At 36.4% G+C, this 23204-nt stretch overlaps 3 protein-coding genes across 3 annotated transcripts; 1 reads left to right on the forward strand and 2 right to left on the reverse strand.

Moving 5' to 3' along the window:
• Positions 1–7954: 7954 nt before the first annotated feature.
• LOC118435672 (tyrosine-protein kinase receptor UFO-like) lies at positions 7955–12157 on the reverse strand. The gene is made up of 13 exons (XM_035852045.1): positions 12027–12157; positions 11854–11929; positions 11682–11773; positions 10505–10816; positions 10348–10423; positions 10196–10281; positions 9644–9935; positions 9346–9567; positions 8911–9116; positions 8705–8830; positions 8607–8617; positions 8323–8526; positions 7955–8234 (listed from the first exon to the last, which is right to left on the reverse strand). The coding sequence occupies exons 1-13, from the start codon at positions 12072–12074 to the stop codon at positions 8081–8083; spliced, it is 1905 nt and encodes a 634-aa protein (XP_035707938.1). The 5' UTR covers positions 12075–12157; the 3' UTR covers positions 7955–8080.
• Positions 12158–13901: 1744 nt separating this feature from the next.
• LOC110849776 (glutathione S-transferase 3) lies at positions 13902–15190 on the forward strand. The gene is made up of 3 exons (XM_022097221.2): positions 13902–14288; positions 14378–14545; positions 14792–15190. The coding sequence occupies exons 1-3, from the start codon at positions 14144–14146 to the stop codon at positions 15103–15105; spliced, it is 627 nt and encodes a 208-aa protein (XP_021952913.1). The 5' UTR covers positions 13902–14143; the 3' UTR covers positions 15106–15190.
• A 2113-nt stretch (positions 15191–17303) lies between these two features.
• LOC110849591 (probable 4-coumarate--CoA ligase 1) lies at positions 17304–22441 on the reverse strand. Its single transcript, XM_022097021.2, has 9 exons — positions 22082–22441; positions 21711–21918; positions 21145–21398; positions 20243–20494; positions 19803–19977; positions 18073–18251; positions 17886–18007; positions 17775–17808; positions 17304–17705 (listed from the first exon to the last, which is right to left on the reverse strand). Exons 1-9 carry the CDS (start codon positions 22322–22324, stop codon positions 17418–17420), a joined length of 1755 nt encoding a protein of 584 aa, XP_021952713.1. The 5' UTR covers positions 22325–22441; the 3' UTR covers positions 17304–17417.
• Positions 22442–23204: the final 763 nt, after the last annotated feature.

Consider the following 23204-nt stretch of genomic DNA (forward strand, 5'->3'; position numbering starts at 1 on the left):
GACAAAAAGATTTTCCAAAGCCCCAATGCCTTCCTGTTTTTCGAGTGGGTGTTTTCTGACGTCTTGTTCATCCACGAATTTCCAAAGCCTCGTGTACAGGATGAAAAGCCCGTTGGAAGATGCCCACTGTAAATTTCGGTAAAGGCCTTCTGATCCAAAGTATCGAAACTTGAAGACGATGTTGTTCTTGAAATAAGTTTCCTTCACAATGTTACAAGTCACGTTGGTATATTCGCGTCTCAGAAAATATAAAATGTCCTGAATATTGTCAGAATTTGGCTCGAACGCAACTTGATCGGTATGTATGGCCGCGCCAGAGAATCCGTTGCGTTCCGTATATTCATCGTCAATTTCTGAAAAAACGTAATAAATTACCGGAAATATTTGAAATAACTTAAGCATTTCATGAATTAACAATTGAATGATTCTTCACCGTAGATTAGTAAAGACCGAACGATGGGATTTTTATATATCGTCGGCATAGTAATAAAATCAGGCATGAGCAATGCGCTTATTTTTTATAAAAATCTCTTGTCTGATTTTACATATCTCATCTCGAAAATTCGACAAGATCATAAGAGTCGTACCGTTTTTCCAAATGTAGTTATCAGCTGGGATTAGCTTCCTTAAGGAAAATCGCGATTGGGTCAATGGCACGCCGCTATCGCTTGGGTATAGTTTGAACCCATATTCCTCCAATAGTTCTCGAATATCTTTAACGACATATTTCTCGAGAGGTTGCGTAATATCAGTTGTAATTATAGCTTCATATGAAGAATTAAGCGAAATGGTGGCCACAAGAGCGAGGAGTCCCATCCAGGTAAGAGCTCTCCTGGAATTGAACAATTGCAAAACCAAGAAGTTAATCTTCTACTAATGTAGACAATTCGCGGGAAACTTTGCCAAATTACGCTTAATGTGCCCAGTTTGCAAGATTACAAAGGATTTATTTAAGTTGCTTCAGTGAGACATGATTCGAATTAGAAGTCGACGCCGCCGATACATACATCTAATTCTTTCAAAATTGGGACGCCGATGTCGCTGAAAAATCACCAAAATGGCGCCACCATTATGGCAAAATTGTCGGTGTCGACCTCTGACTCGGATATTGAAACCTCATTGTGTCACTTTAACATGTTTTGCATAATTACAAAATAAAATTATCTCGCATCTCGTCTGCTAAAATTTATAAATATATAAATCAATGAATAGTCTATTCAGAGCTGGGAATCAACCCGGATTAGTCAATGTGTTTAACCTCTTGGCTACCAATTACACAGATTTGTGTAACGATTTTTTATCACTTGACTACCAGTCCATTTTTCGCAATATTACTTTGCCTACCAATTACACACATTTGTGTAGCAAAATTATTTTTCTTAGCTACCAAAATATTTTTTGGAAATTTTACGTTGTCCGGCATTACACAACTTGATAGATTTCCGTTGACTACCAGAATTTTTAAAATCCCCGATATAATTACACATATTTGTGTAACTGGTACGCAATAGAAAACGAGCTCGTGTAATTGGTAGCCAATGGAAATAATTGTGCTACACAAATATGTGTAATTGGTAGGCAAAGTAATATTGCGAAAAATGGACTGGTAGTCAAGTGATAAAAAATCGTTACACCAATGTGTGTAATTGGTACGCAACGGAATGTTCCCGAGAAATAACTGGTAACTAGGAGGTTAAATGGCCAATCCCAATCCCTGTATTCTTTAACATTGGGTAATCCGGATTGATTCCCAGCTCTGTGAATAGATACATAGATAAGTAAATACCCGCTTGGTGTTGGTTGTCTTAGAAATGTGACGGCAATATCCGTAAATCCGCCAAGTTTTGTGACTCCTAGCAGGAAGGAGAGCAAAATGAAGCCAGACCAAATCCAGGGATCAATAATTGTGAAAAACTTTGCAAGCTTGAGAGATGTCAAAGTCGGATTTTTTTGACAGTACAGCATGAAATAGTCGAGAGTTTTTTCAATGTGAAACTTCTGACCTCCCAGATTCGAGTTGTCATCTGGACCCATGTCAAATGGGCCCAAGTAAAAACTTGAGTGATGATTGGACGGATCTCTACGAAAGTAAATATACAAATTTACTGTGGTCGAGATTTTGCATTCAATTATATTGTATTGCGGGTATTCATGACGACGTCTTATTTGCAATCGTAACTCATTTAGAAAATTTGCGAATTAATGAAAATTGTTTCGTGTGGGGATTAGCGAAATATGATTTCCCGAATTTCGAAAAGCTATAAAAACAGTCCAGGTATCCTATTTGGATAAAGTTTCCCTAGGTTTGTATCTAAAGTTTCTACTGGATTAAAGATGAATTTTCAAAAACATTCTCAAACATGCTCAATTGCTGGGTAAATTTTGGGAAAGAAATCCGATGGTTCATGGTTCAATTTCGTTTTAAAACTTCAAAAGTTACAAGTTTCGTTTGTATGTTCAATTTGCGAGATATGCGAGGGTTGAGTGAGTACCCACATTAATTGCTCAAAAATCTTTAAAAAATAGTATTGTAAGCAACATGAGTAAGCATGTCAACATACATAACATTTAACGCAGGTACAAAATTACAGATTATTTGCAGTTTATGCAGTTACAAAGTTTACCGGATTTACCTGGAAAATGAACAGTTCAATTTTCTACAGACCGCCTGGATTGCACCGAATGCAGCAAAACAATGCGTCCCGGTAGAAACAAAATAGCGATGATCTTCGCAGTCAAAGTTATTCAAGTCATACGCCCAGTCTGGATTTACCTCCAATCGGTATAGATTTTGGCTCTGGTCAAATTCGTTCCTGGATATTTGAAGCTGTTCTCCCGAAGGAAAGAAACACCTCGACATTTTGCAATTGTCTCCTGTGATCAGAAATTGCGTCCAAGTCATAAAATTCCTTGTACTGATTGGATTAAGCAGCCCGGTGGAAATCAAGGGCCCAACATCTCGTCGAAAATCGAGTAATATCAGGTAAACCGGTATCGAATAGACGGACACATAATGAAAAAAGTGTTCATCATGTAACTTGTCCAAACCAGGATTAGAGAATATAAAGTACAACACTGCGTTTTGTTGAAACCCCCAATTTTCGAGATCTTGTATGAATGATTCGTCCAGAATGTAGGAATTTCGGACTTCGTAAAAGACAACGATTTCCATGCATGTCATCTTCCAAAATGGGGCAGATTGAGATTTGGGATGCAATTCTTTAACGACGAGGCCGCTTCGATGGGCGAATGCTAGGTGATCATTGTAATGGTCAGTTATATGGGTGAGGTTTTTGGTGCCTGGAATTAGACTGGATTGGAGTAAGCAGGCTGGATTGTGGTTAAAGTTGGTTAATGGGTGGATTATTTTTGCCAGGATTAAGAGTAGAGTTGACACTGTCAAAATCATTTTCAATTTAAAGTAAGTTTTAGTAAAGTTGTTAAAGTTAGTATTTTCAGGAAATTTTGAAAATGTAATCTACAGGATGTCTAGTTTTTAATTTGTTGTTATAAGAAAGGTTGTTACAGATATTGTGCTCGTTACCATCAAACATGTACATATTAGCAAAAAACATTAACCATACTGAATCTTTAATGCGTGTATATATTTATAAATGTTATTCTCGTAAAATTAATGTGAAATTATGATTGGCTTTGGAATAATAATAGGTTATTTTCTAAACTATATTTGCAATTTTGCTTCAAGGTATTTATATATTTTTTGCCGGACTCATCTGATGAAGAGCGAAGCTATTAAAATTAAATATGTGCGATTATAAATATTTATTACACTTGGAATTGAAGTGACGCAGTAAATATCTATATATACGGATATATGCACTCCTTATATGTACATATAAAGTTACATGACTTGACGTTTTGTACGTATGTAGGAATTTGCAATGCGGCCGACGAGTTAATAAGAAAAATATTTGCAAAAATATTTATGTCACCGTCCGGAAGCCGGCATCTTTTGATGTAGCTTCAAGCCTTACTTCAGAAATTAATTATTATTATGCATAGAACGAATATGTATGCACATACTTACCTAGTCGGGTACGAAATTCTTTGATAAACGTTTTTTACTGCAGAAAAATAACGGGTAAGAATTTTTAATTAAAATTTTCCACACGGATGCATAATATACCTGTGTATAATATAGAAATACTAAATATACAAATTTCCTCTTCTGGAGCACACAAACTTACAAAATCTGATGGTAAACTGATCGCCTGGATTACGCACGGTTTCCTGTCGAAACTTATCCCAAGCCTTGCGTAAATTTAACAAGGGAAATTAAAGAATTTGCACTAAGCAAAAATCATACATACCCCTGGCAAATAGAAAACGTCGAAGAACTCATCCCCTTAAGTCTTTGATGGTTTGGGTTTGAATTAATCTGCTGGAGAAAGCAAAACCCTGTTTATCTCTAGAAAGGGTTACAGCGCAAGCCAAGAATTACATTACCAAAGTTGCCAAACTTAGTGTAAAACCTTTGAAGTCCGGCCTATTGAAAAATAGAAACTGAATTTCTTAAAAGGTCACGGCTCAGCCATATGGTGCATAAATTGTCCAAAATTGACTATGAGCTCATTTCATCGATTTTATTTGGTCACAAAAATTCCATTTGTAATATCAGACCTTAATCATCTGGATTATGACTTGCGGCTTAAAATTGAGACCATGGCCTGCTCTAAAACTTCCACTGGTGCAGAAGTTCTCAAATTTTGTTTCTCAACGCTTGTGACCATTTTCCGGTAAAAACCGCGCGTGCTCCAAGCGACCGGCCGTCCATCAGATTTCTCAAGCGTGTGTACTCCAGGAGAGGAAATTTGGAAAGGTAGTATTTTTATATTATACACAGGTATATTATGCATCCATATGGAAAATTTTAATTAAAAATGCTTACCCGTTATTTTTCTGCAGTAAAAAACGTTTATCAAAGAATTTCGTACCCGACTATGTACATACCTACGGATAAAGCGTGGTAGATTGTACCAAGTTTTTTTAAAGTGCAGATATGTATACCTGAATGTCCGCCTGCATTATGTATTTATTATGTATTTACATAACACACATGTCTAGATACTTACATTGCACGACTGTTTTTAAATACGTGCCTGACATACCCAACAATTCGTTAGACATGTCTCATCGAATATTACATAAATATGTAAATATTTTCATCCGCAGGGGAACGAAGTGCGGAAAATCGTCGTCCTCCCATATTTAATAAATTAAATGAAGACAGGGAAATGAAGTTTCGTTTGCATTGTCAAATTCCAGCTTTTAGATGTTTCTTTGCACAGCTCGTACTTTCAATTGACTAATGTCGATTTACTACGCCATACTAATTTAACAGCGATGTATGTAGGGATGTGCACATAAGGCTGTTGTGAGTATGGATTATTTTCCGCTCGCCATTGTCTTCCGCCCCAGTGGAAGTAAATTATCAATTATTCGACCCAGTGTAAAAGCTGAATGGCCAGAAATGTGGACAACTTCCTGCGTCATTGTACCAACTTAAATGCGACTTAAAATTTGGGTAAAATGCCCAAAATTGTCAAATTGTGATCTAACCTCTCACCGACGATCTTCCGCCTATTTGTTTGGAATCTTTGTCTCATCAAAATGTTGACAAAAGGCCAAGATTTTTTCCCTTATTGGACAATTCAATTGAAAATATGCAATTTTTTCTGTGCTTTTCCCTACAAATGGGACGAAAGTTCGGAAAAAGTGAAGCTCATTAAGAACAAATTGTACAGGTTGATTTACACAGTCACTATTTTCTTACCCTTGATCTACATGGTTGTAATGGGCATCTTTGTCACTACAAATTTGCGACGAATTCCCATATCCAAGTCACTGAAGGGTTTTGTGGGAATTCTTTGTTACGGAATTAGCTCCACGACCAGAGTCACGTTTTGGATTTGGGAACTGGAAGGGTTAAAATTGATAAATGGGATACTCACGTTTGAAAAAAATCTGATCAAGGGTATGAGCATTTCAGGGCGAGTTCGTATCGTTGGCAACAAAAAAGTTCGAAATTCCGTAGAAATTTTATAAACAAATAGAATGAAAAATTATTTGCGAATTTGTGCGTCTCAATTTTTTTCGGAAAATATTGCCAGCATGCGAACTCGTAATTAGTGAGTATTCCTATTATATTTTTAATAGATCATTTTTTACCCAGGTCACTCAAATTATACGAACCTGACGAGCGGGCTATTTCCCAAGATTGTATTTTTTGTCGGTAACGCCTCCACGACAATGTTCGGAACACTAATTTTCGGGCTGTTGGTGATCGATCCGTGCACGCCGCCATATTTTGGCTCAATGATGGCAAAATGTCGTAACGGAGAACAAATAAACTGGGTCACACAACTTCCCATTAGTACTTTTGACGCTTGGATTTGGAATTGGATCGCTCCAGTTTGTGGACTCACGTTGGGCGATTTATTTCTCGGAATTTGCTTATCTGTGCAAAAATATCTCGACATCCTTTCAACGTGAGTAATACATACAAAATTTTGAGCGAACTCAACATCATCTTCACATTGCTCGCAAATTGGCAAGCAAGATTCTAGCAAACCTTTTTCTGGGAATCCATAACATCATCGTTAAATATGCAAACTGTAACACTAATTACTAAATTTTAATTAACTTACATTATGAAAATTTACCATATTCGTGTACAGTAAATTTGCAGGCTGTATATTTATAAACATAGTTTTTTCACAATACTGAGGTTATATTTACAAGACAAGTTCGTGTTTTTACATCGCAACATAATTTTTACGAACTAGATGCTAGCCTTTGAGATGCGCAAATAATTTTCTAAGCCAACTTTCTCAAATAATTTTGCGGACTTTGTTTTTTTACTGATGTTTTTGAGTTCGCATTGCAAACTAGGTGTCATTATTTCGCGATATATTTGCTACATGAGTTGCAATGCGAAACAATACGCTGTCATGAGTAAGCCCAGTACACATATTTCAACATATTTTTCTTTGAATTCTAGCACAATGTCATCAAAGTTTAATCACTTTAACGGAAGCAATCAACACCGGACTTTAAATTGGTACAGACAATTGCAACTGATTGAGACCCAAATGAACGTCACTTTCCGCGCATTATTTATTCCTGGTGGCTTTACAACTGCATCGGTCATCGTAATATTCAGTTTATACGTTTGCATAAAAATGCACAGCGCAATTCGCATGCCTGGATTCGCGTTTTATCCAACGCTCCTCATCGACGCGATGCTGGTGATTGGCGTGGATTTTGCTTCCGCGGGAGGAGTATATTCAAAATCGAAAAGGTTTGTGACCATCTGCAGGAAGTGGAACTCGAGAAAAGCGCTTCGTCTTGAAGGAAAGTCATTGCAACCGTTGAAAATACGATTCGGCATGAATTTCATTGATGAGCTGACATCACTAACAATTTTGGATTTTTGTTTGAGCCAAACAGTGTCACTGCTTTTGATACGTTAAAAGTCAAATTTGTGTATATCTAATCTTAAAATACTGCTATTTAGAAATCTGGTATATGCAGTCCCGCACGTATTGATTCATCTGTATTAAAGTTTCCACCGATTAATTTGTACTAAAATTATACCCCTACGTAAGAGTTTGCTACCAATATAGTAACACTTTAAGATGTACATATATCACTACACCATTTTATTTGTCAATACCACTTTGGTATAGTGATACATACATGAATACCGCTTGGTATTATTTTCACGTTGGATTTCTTAGAATATAGACGCACGTTATATACATACCTGTTCAAAAACACTTTTTTGATGATGATGCAAGTTCAGCATCGAAAGCTAGAATAAATTGCTTTTGCAATCCACACCCATGTATTCCGACGAAACCTCCTCAACTTTTTTCATTCAAAGTTCAGTCATTCCGATTTCTGAGTGGAGATTCACATTCAGTCATTTTCTTTCAAATTCATTTATTATAGGATAAATTGTATTTATTTATTATTTATTTTGTATAAAAAGCGAATCACGTTACCTATGTTAAGTACTTTTATGGGCCTTCAGGCCTAAACAAAGGCGGAAATAAATTTAATCTAATCGAATATCCCACTCTCTCGTCTCCTCTATACATTTCTTTGCTAGAACTTTTAGCTTATCCATCTTCATACAAATGACAATTTCCTTAAATGCAATACGCTCATTGGCATCGGTTCTCCAGCAGTTTAGCATTACAGAGTCGTATCTGTTGAAAATTCATAAATAATCAGAATCAGGTACAGTATTTATGTATGAATGTATGTACATATTCATAAAAATATTCAGTTATATACATTTCAGTTTCACCAAGGCCGAATTCAGGTTTACCAAGTCGGAGCCCATTTTTGAGGTTTGTTGAAAAATCAGAAGTCCAGTCGTGATCAGGCCACGGCCTTTTTCCGAATGAAAAGATTTCCCAGAGTAGGACACCATACGACCAAATGTCCGATTGCGAAGAGAATTTTAACTCGTCTAAACTTTCAGGGGCCATCCAACGCCTAAAATTAAGGTGTATTCATTACGAGTTAGCAGGTTCTCATCGCGACAGATTTTCTGAGAAGTAAATATGCATACTAACCATGGAAATGCCTAGACAAAACATATTTGGATTAAGATGTGTTAAGTATGTGAATACAGTATCTATACCATGAATTGCATATTTAAATTTGTACCCACCTGGCGATCTGAGACGGCATAAATCTGATAATTGTACAATTTGTACGACATTCCAAAGTCTGATATTTTAATGCTGAGAGAATCGTTTAAAAGTACGTTTCTAGCTGCCAGGTCACCATGAACAATCTAAAGCCAGGGAGTTATCCAGGTATTTATATTGTAACCGGAATCAGTAAAAATTTCAACATCTTGACAATTTAGAATACCCCATGGTTTCCCAAAAATTCCATTCCGGAAGCAATTTGTGTTCCCCACAAGACAAATTGATCAACATAAATGTCTCTTGAATTTGTTAGAGAATTATTTGCGGCGGCTTCAAGATGTTGCAGATATACTTCTAAACTCCCATTTTCACATAGTTCCATCACGATATTAATTTTTGCAGGCTGGTCTCCGGTTTTTGACCCCGTGTCTACGATTATAAATGGCTTGTTGTTAATAATTATTTCAAACTCAAAACACAATCAGAGCATTCGTGACGAGTTCGCATTTTCAGAAAAAAAAACAAAGTTCGCGAAGTATTTTATCAAAAATTCATTTTCGTACTTGCGCATTTGGGGGAGAATTTAGCCCGCAAATATTTTTAAAAAATTGTTGCGAACTCGTAATGAATCCCCTAATAATTTATCAAAATTCAGTACGCTTTGATTTCACAATTCCATAAAATGTCACGAGATTTTCATGCCCAATTTTCATCAGTCTCGACATGTTTTTTAATTCGTCGTATAAAGCGGATACTTGAGTGTCACGATTTATGACTTTTACTGCGACGATTTGTTTACTAGGAAAGAATCGCCCATCACTTAAGCATCCTTTATAAACTGTTGACGACTTTCCGACGCCAAGCATTGCAGAAGAATCGACTGGAAAGATAGAAATTTGATAAATACATATGCTGATATCGAACGATAACCATCTTGATAAAGTAAAAATACTAACCTACAATTGATTTTAACTGTAAAACTGTCAATTTCATCGTATCATTGTTATTTCCTTGGATACAGTTACGATTCAAATTTTCAAGATATGTCACGTAAAAGTAGAGCAATCCATACTCTACGGTCACACTTAAATATATAAAACCCCCAAAAACCTGAGAGTAGACAGAGTCAGGACTCGTCATTCCGGTAATATTCACTCCGATGACTTTTTTCATGATTAGCAGTTCATTCAAAAATGCAAAGGTGATATATCCTGTCCAGGATGCAATCCTTAAAGTCCGTACCGAGTCCTGCACAAAAGTGAAATGCTAATTTTTAAAAGAATATTTTCGTAAATACTTATTGGGGGGTATTCATTACGAGTTCGTATATTTGCAAGATAAGTAATTTCGAAAAAAAATTACGAACTAAATGCTAGCCTTGGAGATGTGCAAGTTCGCAAATGAATTTTCACTCCAATTATTTTGCGAACTTGCGGACTTTATTTTTTTGCTGATGATTCGAACTCGAAATGAATACCCCGGTTATAAGCAATATTAAAATTTCGTACCAAATGTAAGGCAACTAATGTTGAAATTTTTGTCCCTATAATGACAGCTTGATGGGCTGCTGATATCCAAGATAGCACAAGTAAAACTAAATTTAAAGAATTTTTGAAAGATGAGGTATATACATTTTTGGACATGCTTTATTTATACGAACCTGAAGATCCTTCAGATTTTGGGTCATTTTTTGACAACAAATTTACCATATTCTTATAAAAGAAGTATGTGTACGGCTACAATACATACGATTTTTAAACATAATTAAATACTTAGTTATCACGTTTTAGCACCGTTCACATAAAAAAATGTCTCACCAGTACGAGCATGGACTGACACTGCAAAATACGTTTGACCTTTAATCCAAAAATTGTGCAGGTTTCTCCCATCCCACGAAATTTGTGCTTCTTTGCAAACCGTAGGGCCCAGACGTATCTTGCGTTAAATAAGAAATTTCCTGAAACTCTGGCAACAAATAAACCTGCAAGACTTGAGTCGATTCTCATCCATTGTGATATTGTGTCCGGATGTGGGGCACGGAAGACGATGTTGTACACGAAGAGATTCATTTGCACTGCGGCGACTGGAATGTAAATCGGGATTCCAAGCAAGCCCAACTTTAACCAATTCTGTCGTGATTAAAATTAAATTCTCATATTTTACGCAGTGCGAAAAGGAACCGAATTTTGGGCGTAACGCCCGCGTAACGCGCAAAACCTGGCATACATATATCTCAAATTGCAAACAGGGTATTCCGGCCTGGGTTTTAATGGGTTGGGTTTAATTGGGTTTTAATGGGTTGTAAATGAATCAAACCCACTGGGTTTTACCATGTTAAGTGGGTTTTATTTGGGTTTTAATGGGTTTTATTGGGTTTTAATTGAGTTTTATCTTAAAACTAAAGTCTAAAAGTTAAATACATCTCCTATACGTTAGAAGATATAATAGTATAGTTCTGTGGAAGACGTTATCTCAATTCATTCTAAAGCAGTTTATTTCATTACTATTCTAATGTATTAAAATTCGGAACAAATCAACCATTGCCTCCATCCTATAGCATCACAGATTTCAAGTGTTATAAAACAAAAATAATTTCCGAATAGATAGCAATTCCGAATTATTTTTGATAAGTTATTACTTAAAACTAATAAAACCCAATAAAACCCATTTAAACCCAATAAAACCCATTTAAACCCAATAAAACCCATTAAAACCCAAATAAAACACAATTAACATGGCAAAACCCATTAAAACCCATGGGTTTTATAATTTTTGATTAAAACCCTGGGTTTTTCCGAACCCTGATTGCAAACTTAATTGCAAAATTTTGTGAAATTTGCCAGATTTTTCGAACCGGAAAGCCATTATACTTTTGCCGGCAAATTTACCCAGAAAATGAAAATATTATTATTTCGCACAATTATTTCGCCAACTTTTTACTATGAGATGTTATCCTAAATGAGAGATTTGCATGACTACATCTATTATGCTTACCTTTTCAAAGGAGACGTAAAATATTGCATTAATGCATATCATCGCGATAAGTAATCCGACTCTTTCGTATTGCACAGTTAACGATTTCGACACTACAAAGTGCATATTTACCCTTAAAATGGAAATGACTTCGTGACAAATGTATTTATCTATAAACTGGATTTGTTCTTACCGAAGTCAGCATCCGCAAGATTATGGAGAAATATGAGATCTCCGATCACAAAGAGTAGCAATGTTCCAACAAAGACCTATGTACATATAAAATGGTTTATATATCTGTGTAAATGTGTACAAATGCATGCATATTTAAATCCAAATTTAAAATATGTCTTGCATGAAATATACCATAGAGCCAACATTTAATAGATGAAAAGTAGTCCTGAAGTTCAGCATTGTTACTTATGAAATGTATGTATGTAATTAGAAATCTTGGGAAAATGGTAATGTTCTGATTTCCGCGTTTAATCTATGTATGCTCGACTGTTTAGTCAGTTCAGTAGGTGTCAGCATTTAAATGAAATAATTTTGTCACATATTATAACATATGTACCTAATTTACATATTTGTATAATACATACATAACGTAAGTGTGGTTGAAATCGTGCACACATACATTATTTAGTACAAGCCGAGCAACTTGATACATACTATGTAATACATACATAAAACCAACATTGACGTTGACCACAGCACAACGTAAATTATCATTTTTATTGAGCATTTGTTTTAAAGGCAAAGAAATATGTGTGAATGGGTTATCCAGAATGAAATTCCACTTTGTGGGTAAAGATATTTTTCACGTTTGAATGGGGGTTTCACTGATAAATTACCATCTTCTTCCCGTAAAATGTTATTTTGCAATTTTTCCTCTAAAATGTTATTAGCCTCCGGATTGAAGACTATGCAAAGAATGATTTACATATGCTGCAGCTGGACACTAGTAATTGAATTGCTTTCCAATGCGTCAAAGCATATACTTATATTTGTTGAATCAGTTCTTGTCACAAGAGTAGTTTTTCGTTATTTTGAAATTTAAGAAATATTGACAAATTGAGAATTGATTTGTATTGAGAATGCATATTAAAAAATGCAAGTATTGAATTTGCCAAATCCGCAGTTTTCAATGCGTATGAAAGAATTTCCTGCCTATAAATGACGTGATGGTGGGTATTATTAGCTTTTCATGCGTACATACATAATTTTCTGTAAATTATATTATGAATGTATATATGTACATAATTGGGAGTTAGAAATGACGATATTGATATTTCCAGCTTAGATAATTGACGGACAGTAGTTCATATGATATACATTTTACAAATTGGTTTCTCCACGAGGATAAGTTATTTGCATCATAGAATTAAATATTGCATTCATGTAACATATATTTCTCTACACGTATTTATGAAAATATTTGATTATATACATATGCATCTACAGTTAATACATAGATTTTAGGATTATATGTACGGTGATAAACATATGCATGCCTAGCATTTCAACCGGAAATCATTGATTACATAAATTTCTTACAAAAATGATAGCATATATTGACTATTCCTATAACTTGCGTTTTGAACCATTCGCAATTTCAAAATAAACAGACAGACCACTTGAATTTCATTTCGGTTGGATTTTCTATTTCTTTTTTAAATTATAAAGCCTTACATATGGAAATTATCGCAGATATTTGGCAATTGACTTCGAAATTAAAAGTTTGGAAGAAATTTGATCTGAACTTTAAAAAAATCTCTCCTAGCCTATTACATAGTATCCAGACTGTGAGCATGCGATATTATGTAATTACCATACCCCGGAAAAATATTTTTTTATCCTACCCTACTCATGTTGAGCTCAACACGAGTAGGGTAGGATAAAAAAATATTTGTCCGGGGTATGGTAATTACACAACACACTCTCTTAAATCTGAGCATAGTCCAGTTCATTTTTCAAGTCAGAACTTGTCATAACAGACATAAAACGTGCATCCTCCTGTTACGACTCGTTCATTTTCATTGTCATGATTTCTTATCAGTTTCCACACTTATGTGTACATACATACGTTCTATGTCCATAGATATAGAGATCAACTTTAGCATGCATACGTATGTACATCGCTCGCACTTTATACCATTCTTTGCATACAAAAGATCAATATAATTTTTTATCAACTGTTGCAGCTCTTCGATGTGGAGTGGGAATGCGTGTCTCGCAGTTTTGCTTTACTTACATATTTACCTTACCAAATGTACATGCATACTCTGAATGTGCACAATCATTAAGAACAAGCAGTGACAGATAAAAACACTGTTTTACTTTTTAAGGTTGCCGACAACATACGAACCCATACTCACTATTTAAGCAGATAACTCACTTTGCCGTATTCAGTGATCTTTTACCCAGTGGTCAAATCGGATCCACTATTTTGTCACAATTTCTCAGTCGCTGATAACTTGAGACAAATGGCTTACAAATTGTACTACTACGATGGACGTGGATACGCCGAACCAATCCGAATGATTTTGTCCTACGGTGGGGTGGACTTTGAGGACATTCGTGCCCCAATGTTCCCAATTCCGCAGCCTTTACCTGCCGACATCAAAGCAAGTAAGTCCCCATATTAAAATGTCATAAATATTTCTGTAAATATCGCTGATAATCGTTTTATTATCCTTGAAATAATTTAATCTTCTCAGAATCCACTTGGGGACAAGTTCCATTCATCGAATTTGATGGCAAGAAGCTCAACCAGTCGCTTGCAATTACGCGATACTTCGCAAAAAAGTTTGACCTTGTTGGCTCCAATGAGTTTGAAGCTGCCCAATGTGACGAGTATGTCGACACTGTGGTCGATTACGTGAAAGGTGAGGAAAATCGGGCTATAAATTTAATGTGGAGTATTAAGTACCGGTCTGCATGTTTGCATTCCAACACAATGTTGCAAAAAAAATTGCAAACGACTTAAATACTAGATTTGGAGGTGCGCAAATTCGCAAAGAAATTTGCAAGCGAATTTTTTTTTGCTAACGATGCCAACTCGTGATGAATACCCCCAATGTTTTCGTAAAGTGATCAGTATTGAAGTAAAGTGACTTCTGTTTGAATTTCAGCCTGGTTTCCCCTCGTCATGGAACAGGATGCCGAAAAGTTGAAGAAAATGGAGGAGGAAGTGACGAAAAGCTCGAGAGAAAAATATTTGAGCAAATTCAACGCCATCATTTTAGAAAACGGGGGACAATTCCTCGTCGGAAAGAAGATGACTTGGGCCGACATTTATTTTGCACAAGCCCTCAACAATGGCGAATTGATTCACGGGACAAAGTTTACAGAGGAGTATCCAGGCTTGAAGGCCATGTATGACAACGTCTTCAACACTCCAGCCATCAAGAAATGGGTGAAGGGTCGACCCAGCACAAAATTCTAATTAATACTTCTACAATTTGCTATTACAACTTGTAATTTACAAGGTTAATTAAAGTGAGGTGCACATATGCAAAAATTTCTTAACATTTTGTTCACTTGAGAAATATGTATACAATTATTTGCAGATTAAACAAATGTACATTTACATAGTGGGGTCATAAGTTCTCATGAATGCATTTCCGGTAATAAATCCCAAAGTATTAGAGCTATCTGTTCGAAATTTTTATGGATTAACAAGGTATTAATATTGTTTAGAAATCATAACTTCTTTGTCAAGATTTCGTCCACGGGCAATTAGACAAGACATAACTCGTGACGGCCACAGGTTGATCGTGGTACGCGCCAATTTTCGTGCAAAAAGTATTTCAGACTTTTCACCGTTGGCAAAAAATTTAATAGAAAAAAAGGCCAGATATTTGTTGTACAGAAGTCTGACATCCGTTTAAGTCAAGCACCTCGTATGCAATGATTACGTATGGGGGATCTGCGTGTATGGACTGAGCACCACGGGTGCTCGCAGAGACAACCAAAAATGATGATGATGATTATGGCACGAATCTTTTGAATCTATTCCGGCACGTGTAAACAACTTGTCAATAAGACTTATATTTTCGAGAGATATCTTACAACATTAGAAACACAAACTGGTTAACTTTCATTACGTCATAAATTACTGTCCATTTGTAAAGATAAATTTAAAATTTAACACTTATTTTCACACTACAATCCTGAACGGCTGAATACAGAAAATCCACCTCCAACTTCATAAAAGTTATTCATTCAAAATTAAACTATATTTGGTGATAAGACTAAAATTAAAGGAATTAGTTTGTGTTTGTGTTTTTGTTGGAAATTTGATTGCTGGACAAATTAAATAAAGTAAGTACATACATACATATCTTTATATTAAAGCGTATGCATTCTGAAAAAATATGTACTATAAAAATTTGATGATGACATGTAAAAAAAATTGAAATTCTTAAAATCGAAACGAGTCACGTCGATTTTTCTAAAAAAGGGCCATTCAGTAAGTACGTCGACAAATTGAATATTGAGGGAATTAAGATTTTTGGTGACCCAACGCGAGAACACATAAGTTCACCACATTTCATCTATAGATTCAATTTTAGCAAAAATCTCACTTTGCCCCAGACCACACCCATCCTGCACACACGGACAAACAGACAGACAAAGGGTTCCCATAAAGTAGCTGGAGTACTTAATATATAATTTAGCGCAACTAAATCTCACTGCAATGCAAAAGTTATATGTTCAAATTGTATACGTTTTCTTTGCACAGCCCCCATGTTTCTCATATCTGTCTCATCTCTCATTTCTTTCACCTCATTACTTCACCACATCCATCCACCCACATATCTGCCATCTCGCACCAACAAGTGCGTTATTAGTGTGGTTCTCTCCGTCGCAAGAAATCGTGGTGTCCAGCTCAATGACTAAACCAGCCCATTTAAATCCAAGTTCTAGTTAAGGTAATATAGTCTACGTCTATGGTTTAAGTATGCGGAAGTCAATACGAAGTCATCACCGTGGTGTGCATGGGAGCAAGTTGGCTGGAGAAATGAAATCTCTGTTTTTTACCGCAAAGGGTACAAGTTGAAGCTAAGAATTATTTTCAGAGTGTCCTAAAGCCAAACGTTAATAACCTGAACCCTGGACCCTCCGAAAATCGACATTGGACCTTTCAACAAGACCCTGTTCCTGCGCAAGGTGCAAAATTGTCCAAAACTGGCTTCAGACGAATTTTCATGACTTTTTTTCATCCGTAGAACGGTGCTCAGTATCTGCAGACCTTAATCCCCTAAATTATGACTGGTGGTGAAAATTATAGGTACAAGTATGCTCTAAATTTCACCCAAGTGTGGAAGGGCTGAGGTCGCACTTACTGAAGATCTGGCGCTTTTCCCTGGAAATCCGTGCGTGCCGCGATCGAGCAGTTTTCGCCACGACTTATGTCTTGTGTACAAGCCCGTGGAGGAAATTGTGAAAACGAAGTTATGATTTCTAAACAAGATTAATACCTTGTTCATCCACAAAAATTTCTATCAGATAGCTCTAATACTTTGGGCTTTATCACCGGAAATGCATTCACGGGAACTTATGGTCGGACTATGTATGTAAGGATCTGCGAAATTCGTACAAAAATCATGTCTGAAATTACATATTTACGAATATTATAGATAGTGACTACTTCTTGATTTTCATTATTTTTTGTTTTTTAATGATTTTATTTGCATAATTTACATAAAGAATTTTAATTTTTCTTGCATACTTATGTACCATGATAAACTAAAACTATTTCTGCCTTGATGTGTACTCATCCTTCAAAACTCTTCGAAGTATTTTTCCAGAGGGTGCTTTAGGAATTGCGGAGACTAATTCTACGCCACCGACAAGCTTTTTATGGGAAGACACCTTTGACTCCATGAAATCACTAACGGACTTTTCTGTCAAACTTTTCGTCTTTGGGACAACGTAAGCACGCGGTGCTTCGCCCAATTTCTCGTGCGGAATGCCAACAACGGCGACATCCGCTATTTCAGGGTGTTGTCTTAAAATGTCTTCCAGCTCGGCAGGGGCAACCTGCCAGATCGTCAATGCAATTAAAGTATACTTTATACATGCCATAATTAAATCGTATTTATTCAGTACCTGAAGCCCTTTCACTTTGATTAGCTCTTTCAGCCTGAAATGATTAAGGATAAGAAAATAAACATTTTTTTAATCAAAAATCACGTTACTACGCTATTTGTGACTACTTACCTGTCCACGATGTACAAAAACCCTTCATCGTCGTGATATCCGATATCCCCTGTTTTTAAGAAACCGTCATCGTCCCTGGTTTCCTTCGTAGCCTTTTCGTTCTTATAGTAGCCTTTCATGATCTAATAAATTGTTCTGAAATTAATGGATGTACGTACATATGAAAAAGTGCATGTCTCCTTCTAACCTGCGGTCCACGAACGCAAATTTCTCCAGTTTCATTCGGTCCGACAACTTTCCCTGTAGCAATGTCCACTATTTTGGCGGTTGTTCCTGGAAGTAAAGTTCCACCTGATCCAGCCTTGGTAACACTTACTTCCGGTGGTGTCATGTGGCTTCCGGAAGAAATTTCGGTCATTCCATAAGCTATAAGATAGAATAAATGCATGATTCGATTAAACATTATTTGCACATGGATAACAATTGGTTCTAAATAGAATCCTTATTATGTATGTATGTATGTATGTATGTATGATTTATTATTCCTTTTTTTCGGCCACTTCGGGCCCATAAAGGAGCAAATTTGATAAAATCATTAAATGAGTCACAAAAATTGCAATAAGATGAGTAATTAAATTGACATTCATTAAATCTGGGAGTTCGATTTGATAAGAGATCAGTATTTAAAACATGGTCATAATAACGCACACGAAAGAAAGGGTTGAGTCAGCTATTTAAGAACCAGCGTGACAGAGTAAGTATGTCATAAAAGTGTATAATTGTTGAGTCAGGCGAGATTCCAGTCCATAGTTGAAGAATTTGAGCGACGTGATATTGGTCAAGGAATGTTGTTGTGAGGAGAGGAAACCAGCCCAGTCAGTATTGGGATGTGGCGTATGTTGATATTTTGTAAGGAAGAAGTGTGTAGATGAAATTACGACATCCGGTCGGTGGTAGGTAGATAAGAAGGGGAGGAGACGAATGTTATATGGAATCGTGGGTGATGTTGCTCCTGCAATCCTTGCCTGCCAGGAAGGGAAGAAGAACAAAGTCCACGCCATGGAGAGTGATGAAAAGTATGTCGTAGTACGCCTTCTCCATCGAAGACAGGATGCGCCACAACCTGTTGAAGTGGGTCACAGCGGCCGCCACGGCGTCCCGACGTGGTCACTGATTCCCAACAACGAATGACCCCCAGGCGTCCCTTGGGTGGACACGAATGATGATGGCTGGAAGAGCGTCCTCTGTCCCGGCCCCCATCTTTTGCCGAAAAATCTTGCAAGATGTGGCAATGACGTACCCGGTCCTCCTCGTGGATGATAATGCAGTTCGGTTTTAACAAGACGCACACACAGCATTCTGCCCCCCACAAAATTATGAGATGAGTGTCCCGTAGTGTTGACGAGTGTCAGAAAGATATACTTTCAGTAGCCGGGGTAGTTTATTGCAGTATTTCCAGTGCACAATTTAACAGTTTACACTTTCATGCGCAAAGCGCAATGAAAGAGCTGAGTAAAGTGTGTAGTTGTTACGTGGAGCCGACTGAAATGCAGAGAGAGAGACTCGACCACTCTCCTCCGTGTCTCAAACCGAACTCCAGAATCCTTATTATGTAACTCCGGTTATATGTATGTATGTAAATACTTCCTTATCTCCCCGTGTCAAGTAAACCCCACTACTCTTATCCGTTCAATTGCTGGGTAAATTTGCGAAAACATCTCATGGTTTACGAGCAAGAAAAAGTTTGCAAAATCTTGCAAATTTCTCAAAGCTTCGCAAGTTGTGCTGCGAATGCTCAATTGCGAGATACATGTGTGAAATATGCGAATGACACGAGTACTTTTCTATAATATTCCTTTAGATCCATGATAATATTTGAGATTTCAAGTCTTTCCAACAACCCAATTTTTCATACATCGGTTTTCACATGGATTCACATTTTTATGAACAAGGAATTATTACAATTACAAACATTACCTTCTTGATAGATCATTCCGTGATCAAACTTTTCCAGATATCGACTGATCAGAGTTTTGCCCGTCGGTGCTCCTCCAGCCACGGATCCTTTAACCGTTTCCAAGTCTTTCTTCGTAACGTCTGGGTTATGCAGGAGGAACTGCATTAATGGCGTCACCAAATGTAGTAAGGTTGGCTGTACAGATAAAAACGTTACTTTGTAAATTTGGTTGGTAAAAATAATTGAATACGGCATTTTCTCGATGCAGGGATATAGCCTTAGTGATGAGGGAAAGAATGAGGTAAAAGAAGCTTTTAGGAAACCAACATTACAACAAAATTACGAAGTCTTATCGTTTGATGATGCTATATTTTTCCTGGTTTTTGGAACTGGTCATAAGGACGACTTTGTGATCGAGTCATTAGATTTTCTTAAATTGTCCATTTTTTAAGAGTCTTACCTTGTGGCGTCTAATGGTTTGGGTGAAAGTTGCTGGATCAAATTTAGGCAGACAGACGCAATGAGCGCCGTGATGTAAGGCGCTGGCGAGTACGAATTGCAAGCCGTACATGTGGAAGAAAGGCAAAACTGCGATAAATCTTTCCCCATCGGTACCTTCGTTGTAGAAGGTTTGCCTGTAGCCAGGAGTTAAGGCTTGGAGCAAATTTGTGCTAAATGTGCTATGTGTTAGCTCCACACCTTTTGGGGGACCCTGGTTAGAAAGGAATATTGAGTATTTATATTGAGGGTATTCACATTTGCAATTGTCTTTGTATCCTTAGTATCGTAAAATAGGTTACGAAGGAAAGATAAGGGGTTAAGCTTTGTAAAAATCGCAAGCCTAATAACGTGACTTTTGATGACAAAATCTCGTTACAGGCGTAACTCACAGATTTTGCTATACGAAGGAATAATGATTACCCTCATTAAAATATTATACGAAATCGTTGCGCAAATCATATCAATGAGTCAAAAGAAGTGCATACCATACTATAATTAAGATGAAAATATAAAACTTGACTGAAAATTGCATAAAATCTAGAATTTAAGACCATCTCTAAATTTGGAAATTGTTTAATTTAAATTACAAATGTGTTTAAATCACGAAACTCTACAAAATGTGTAAATTAAGTAGAAATCATTTGAAAATGCATAACTCAATAAAGTTTATGCAAATCACAGAAAATTACAAAATATGGAAATTGCATAAAAACGAAATATTTTAAATCAAACCAAAAAATATCTACAAATTAATCATAATATTCAAATTTAGCAGATTTACAAAATGTGAACGCTTTGATCTGATCAACTACTCCATTTCATGATTTTACCGAAATTTTAAAATTTGCTTAGTTTCAGTACCGTAGTTCCGCTCGAGTAAGGGAGTAAGGCCGTCTGGGTTTCCGTATCGATGTCACTTCCCTTCAATAACTTATCCCTGTCTGGCTCCGTATTTAGCATATCGAAGAAATTATGATGTCCTTTCGGGTCTCCGATTACAATCACGCTCTTCAACGTGGGAGCCAATTCCTTAACTTTTTCCACGATTGGGAGTAGTTCGGAAAGTGTGATTATGGATTTACCCCCACAGTTCTCGACTTGTCGGGCAACCTCAGCTAAAAAAAATCGTAAAATCACACGTGCATAATTCCAACATTTTCAAACCTCAGTATTTAATTAGACACACAACTTCCTAGAAATTTTAGATGACCAACACGGAAACGTATGTAATAATTAAATCAAATTTACATCATCATTTCCTCCAGCACCCGAATAAACTTAAAAAATGTTACATGTCACACATGAATGCCACGTTTTGTTTTAGGCAGTTTAGGTAAAGGCGAGGATGTACATAAATATGTACTCCTTACATACGTGGCTTGAGATTATTAGGCCCATTTTTAAATCAAATCGGAAAAAACACTTACCCGGCGTGTATGCCGGATTTATGGGGGAAGCGATGAACCCAGCGTCCCAAATTCCCAACGCGACAATAGCATATTCCGGTATGTTTGGCAACAATATGCACACAGAATCCCCCCGTTTTAGTCCGTGATGGATTAACGCCGTTGCAAAACTTTCACCTTTCTTGTAAACTTCGCCATGCGTGTAGATTCTACCAGTGATTCCACACTCCTAAATAATTTATGGACACAAAAATATATCAGGTTTATTCAAAAATCAGAAACCTCATGTGCAAAAACAATATGCATAGCTTTTTTTAGAAATTTTACAATTCCATTTTTTGCTAAAAATCATAATTGGCAATTTACATACATTAAATTCTTAAAGTCCATACCAGTGCTGGATGATTCTCATATTTTTCCAAATTTAACCGCAAAAATTCCGGTATCGTCAAATTTTTAGAAGCCTGAAATTCCACTACGGACGATATCACGTTCGGATTTTCGGGTAACTTTGATTTTATCCATTTTCCCCGAAACGCTGACCCTTGTAAGATTTGAGATGAACAAAACGATCTAACAAGTAGTTTCGGATCGTTAAATTTTCGTATAATCGGGCTGAAACTTAGCAATGCCATTTTACCAGAAGTATGAAACTAAATCCACCAAATTAATCAATAATGTTGGAAAATTAAACATATATAATTCCGTTCTCTAGATATACTAAACTCACATTCCACAAGAAGTACAGCCTCGAACCAGCCGGTTGCCTTATCACGACATTAAATAATAATTATTACATGACCGGCGGAACAAATAGGGGGACAGAGGAACAATGTCCTCACGGTTATTCGATGTCCCCATCGTCTGCCCATGCTGCATAAACCTCTCCCTCCTCCACAATCCTGCAATGTTAATGTCCCCAAATGTTCTCCTCGGCCACTGAGGATGAGTTTATGTGGATTGAGTGATGCATATGCATACGTATCCATACATAATATTTACTTATCTGGATTAGCAAGAGTTTGGTGATGTGTCGGATATTAAATTCGTGGCAGGGTTCAAAGTACATATGTATTACAAGCAATGAATAAAAAAATTAAGCTTTTAAGCTTAATTTTTGCTTTTTAAATGTGTTTTAAAAATTATTTATCTAGAGTTTTTGCTCTTTACCTGGGTTTTACTTCGGGTTTTTACTGTGTTTCTGGTATGGGAGGACTACAATGCTACATACATACATACATACATACATACATACATACATACATACATACATATATATGTATGTACATACTACTACATATATACTCGTAATTATTTTATTACATATAATTATACACATTCATCAAAACTATTACTTCGTATTAAATAAGGACATGAAATGGTGTTGATACTACACTTTTTTATATTGGGTTTAGTACTGATAGTAATGAATCGGCGTTGGCAAATTTGTCGCGATTTTAAGGATATTTTTCTCCTAGATGTACTAAACTTGGTCGCGTTCCCCATAAGTCTTGT

This window comes from Folsomia candida, unplaced genomic scaffold (genome assembly GCF_002217175.1).
Source record: "Folsomia candida strain VU population unplaced genomic scaffold, ASM221717v1 Fcan01_Sc005, whole genome shotgun sequence".
In the NCBI taxonomy this organism is placed as follows: domain Eukaryota; kingdom Metazoa; phylum Arthropoda; class Collembola; order Entomobryomorpha; family Isotomidae; genus Folsomia; species Folsomia candida.

Bases quoted from the DNA above. Each gene is read 5' to 3' on its own strand.
- LOC118435672 (XM_035852045.1), bottom strand. From the start codon at position 12,074: ATGCTGAACTTCAGGACTACTTTTCATCTATTAAATGTTGGCTCTATG. The intron at 10,424-10,504 runs GTGAGACATTTT...TATGTATTGTAG, and splicing joins GTCAGTCCATGCTCGTACTG to CCGTACACATACTTCTTTTA. The intron at 9,936-10,195 runs GTACGAAATTTT...ACTTTTGTGCAG, and splicing joins CATTAGTTGCCTTACATTTG to GACTCGGTACGGACTTTAAG.
- LOC110849776 (XM_022097221.2), top strand. From the start codon at position 14,144: ATGGCTTACAAATTGTACTACTACGATGGACGTGGATACGCCGAACCA. The intron at 14,289-14,377 runs GTAAGTCCCCAT...TAATCTTCTCAG, and splicing joins ACCTGCCGACATCAAAGCAA to AATCCACTTGGGGACAAGTT. The intron at 14,546-14,791 runs GTGAGGAAAATC...TTTGAATTTCAG, and splicing joins TGTGGTCGATTACGTGAAAG to CCTGGTTTCCCCTCGTCATG.
- LOC110849591 (XM_022097021.2), bottom strand. From the start codon at position 22,324: ATGGCATTGCTAAGTTTCAGCCCGATTATACGAAAATTTAACGATCCG. The intron at 21,919-22,081 runs GTATGGACTTTA...TAAATTATTTAG, and splicing joins ATGAGAATCATCCAGCACTG to GAGTGTGGAATCACTGGTAG. The intron at 17,809-17,885 runs GTAAGTAGTCAC...TAATCATTTCAG, and splicing joins TTTTTGTACATCGTGGACAG to GCTGAAAGAGCTAATCAAAG.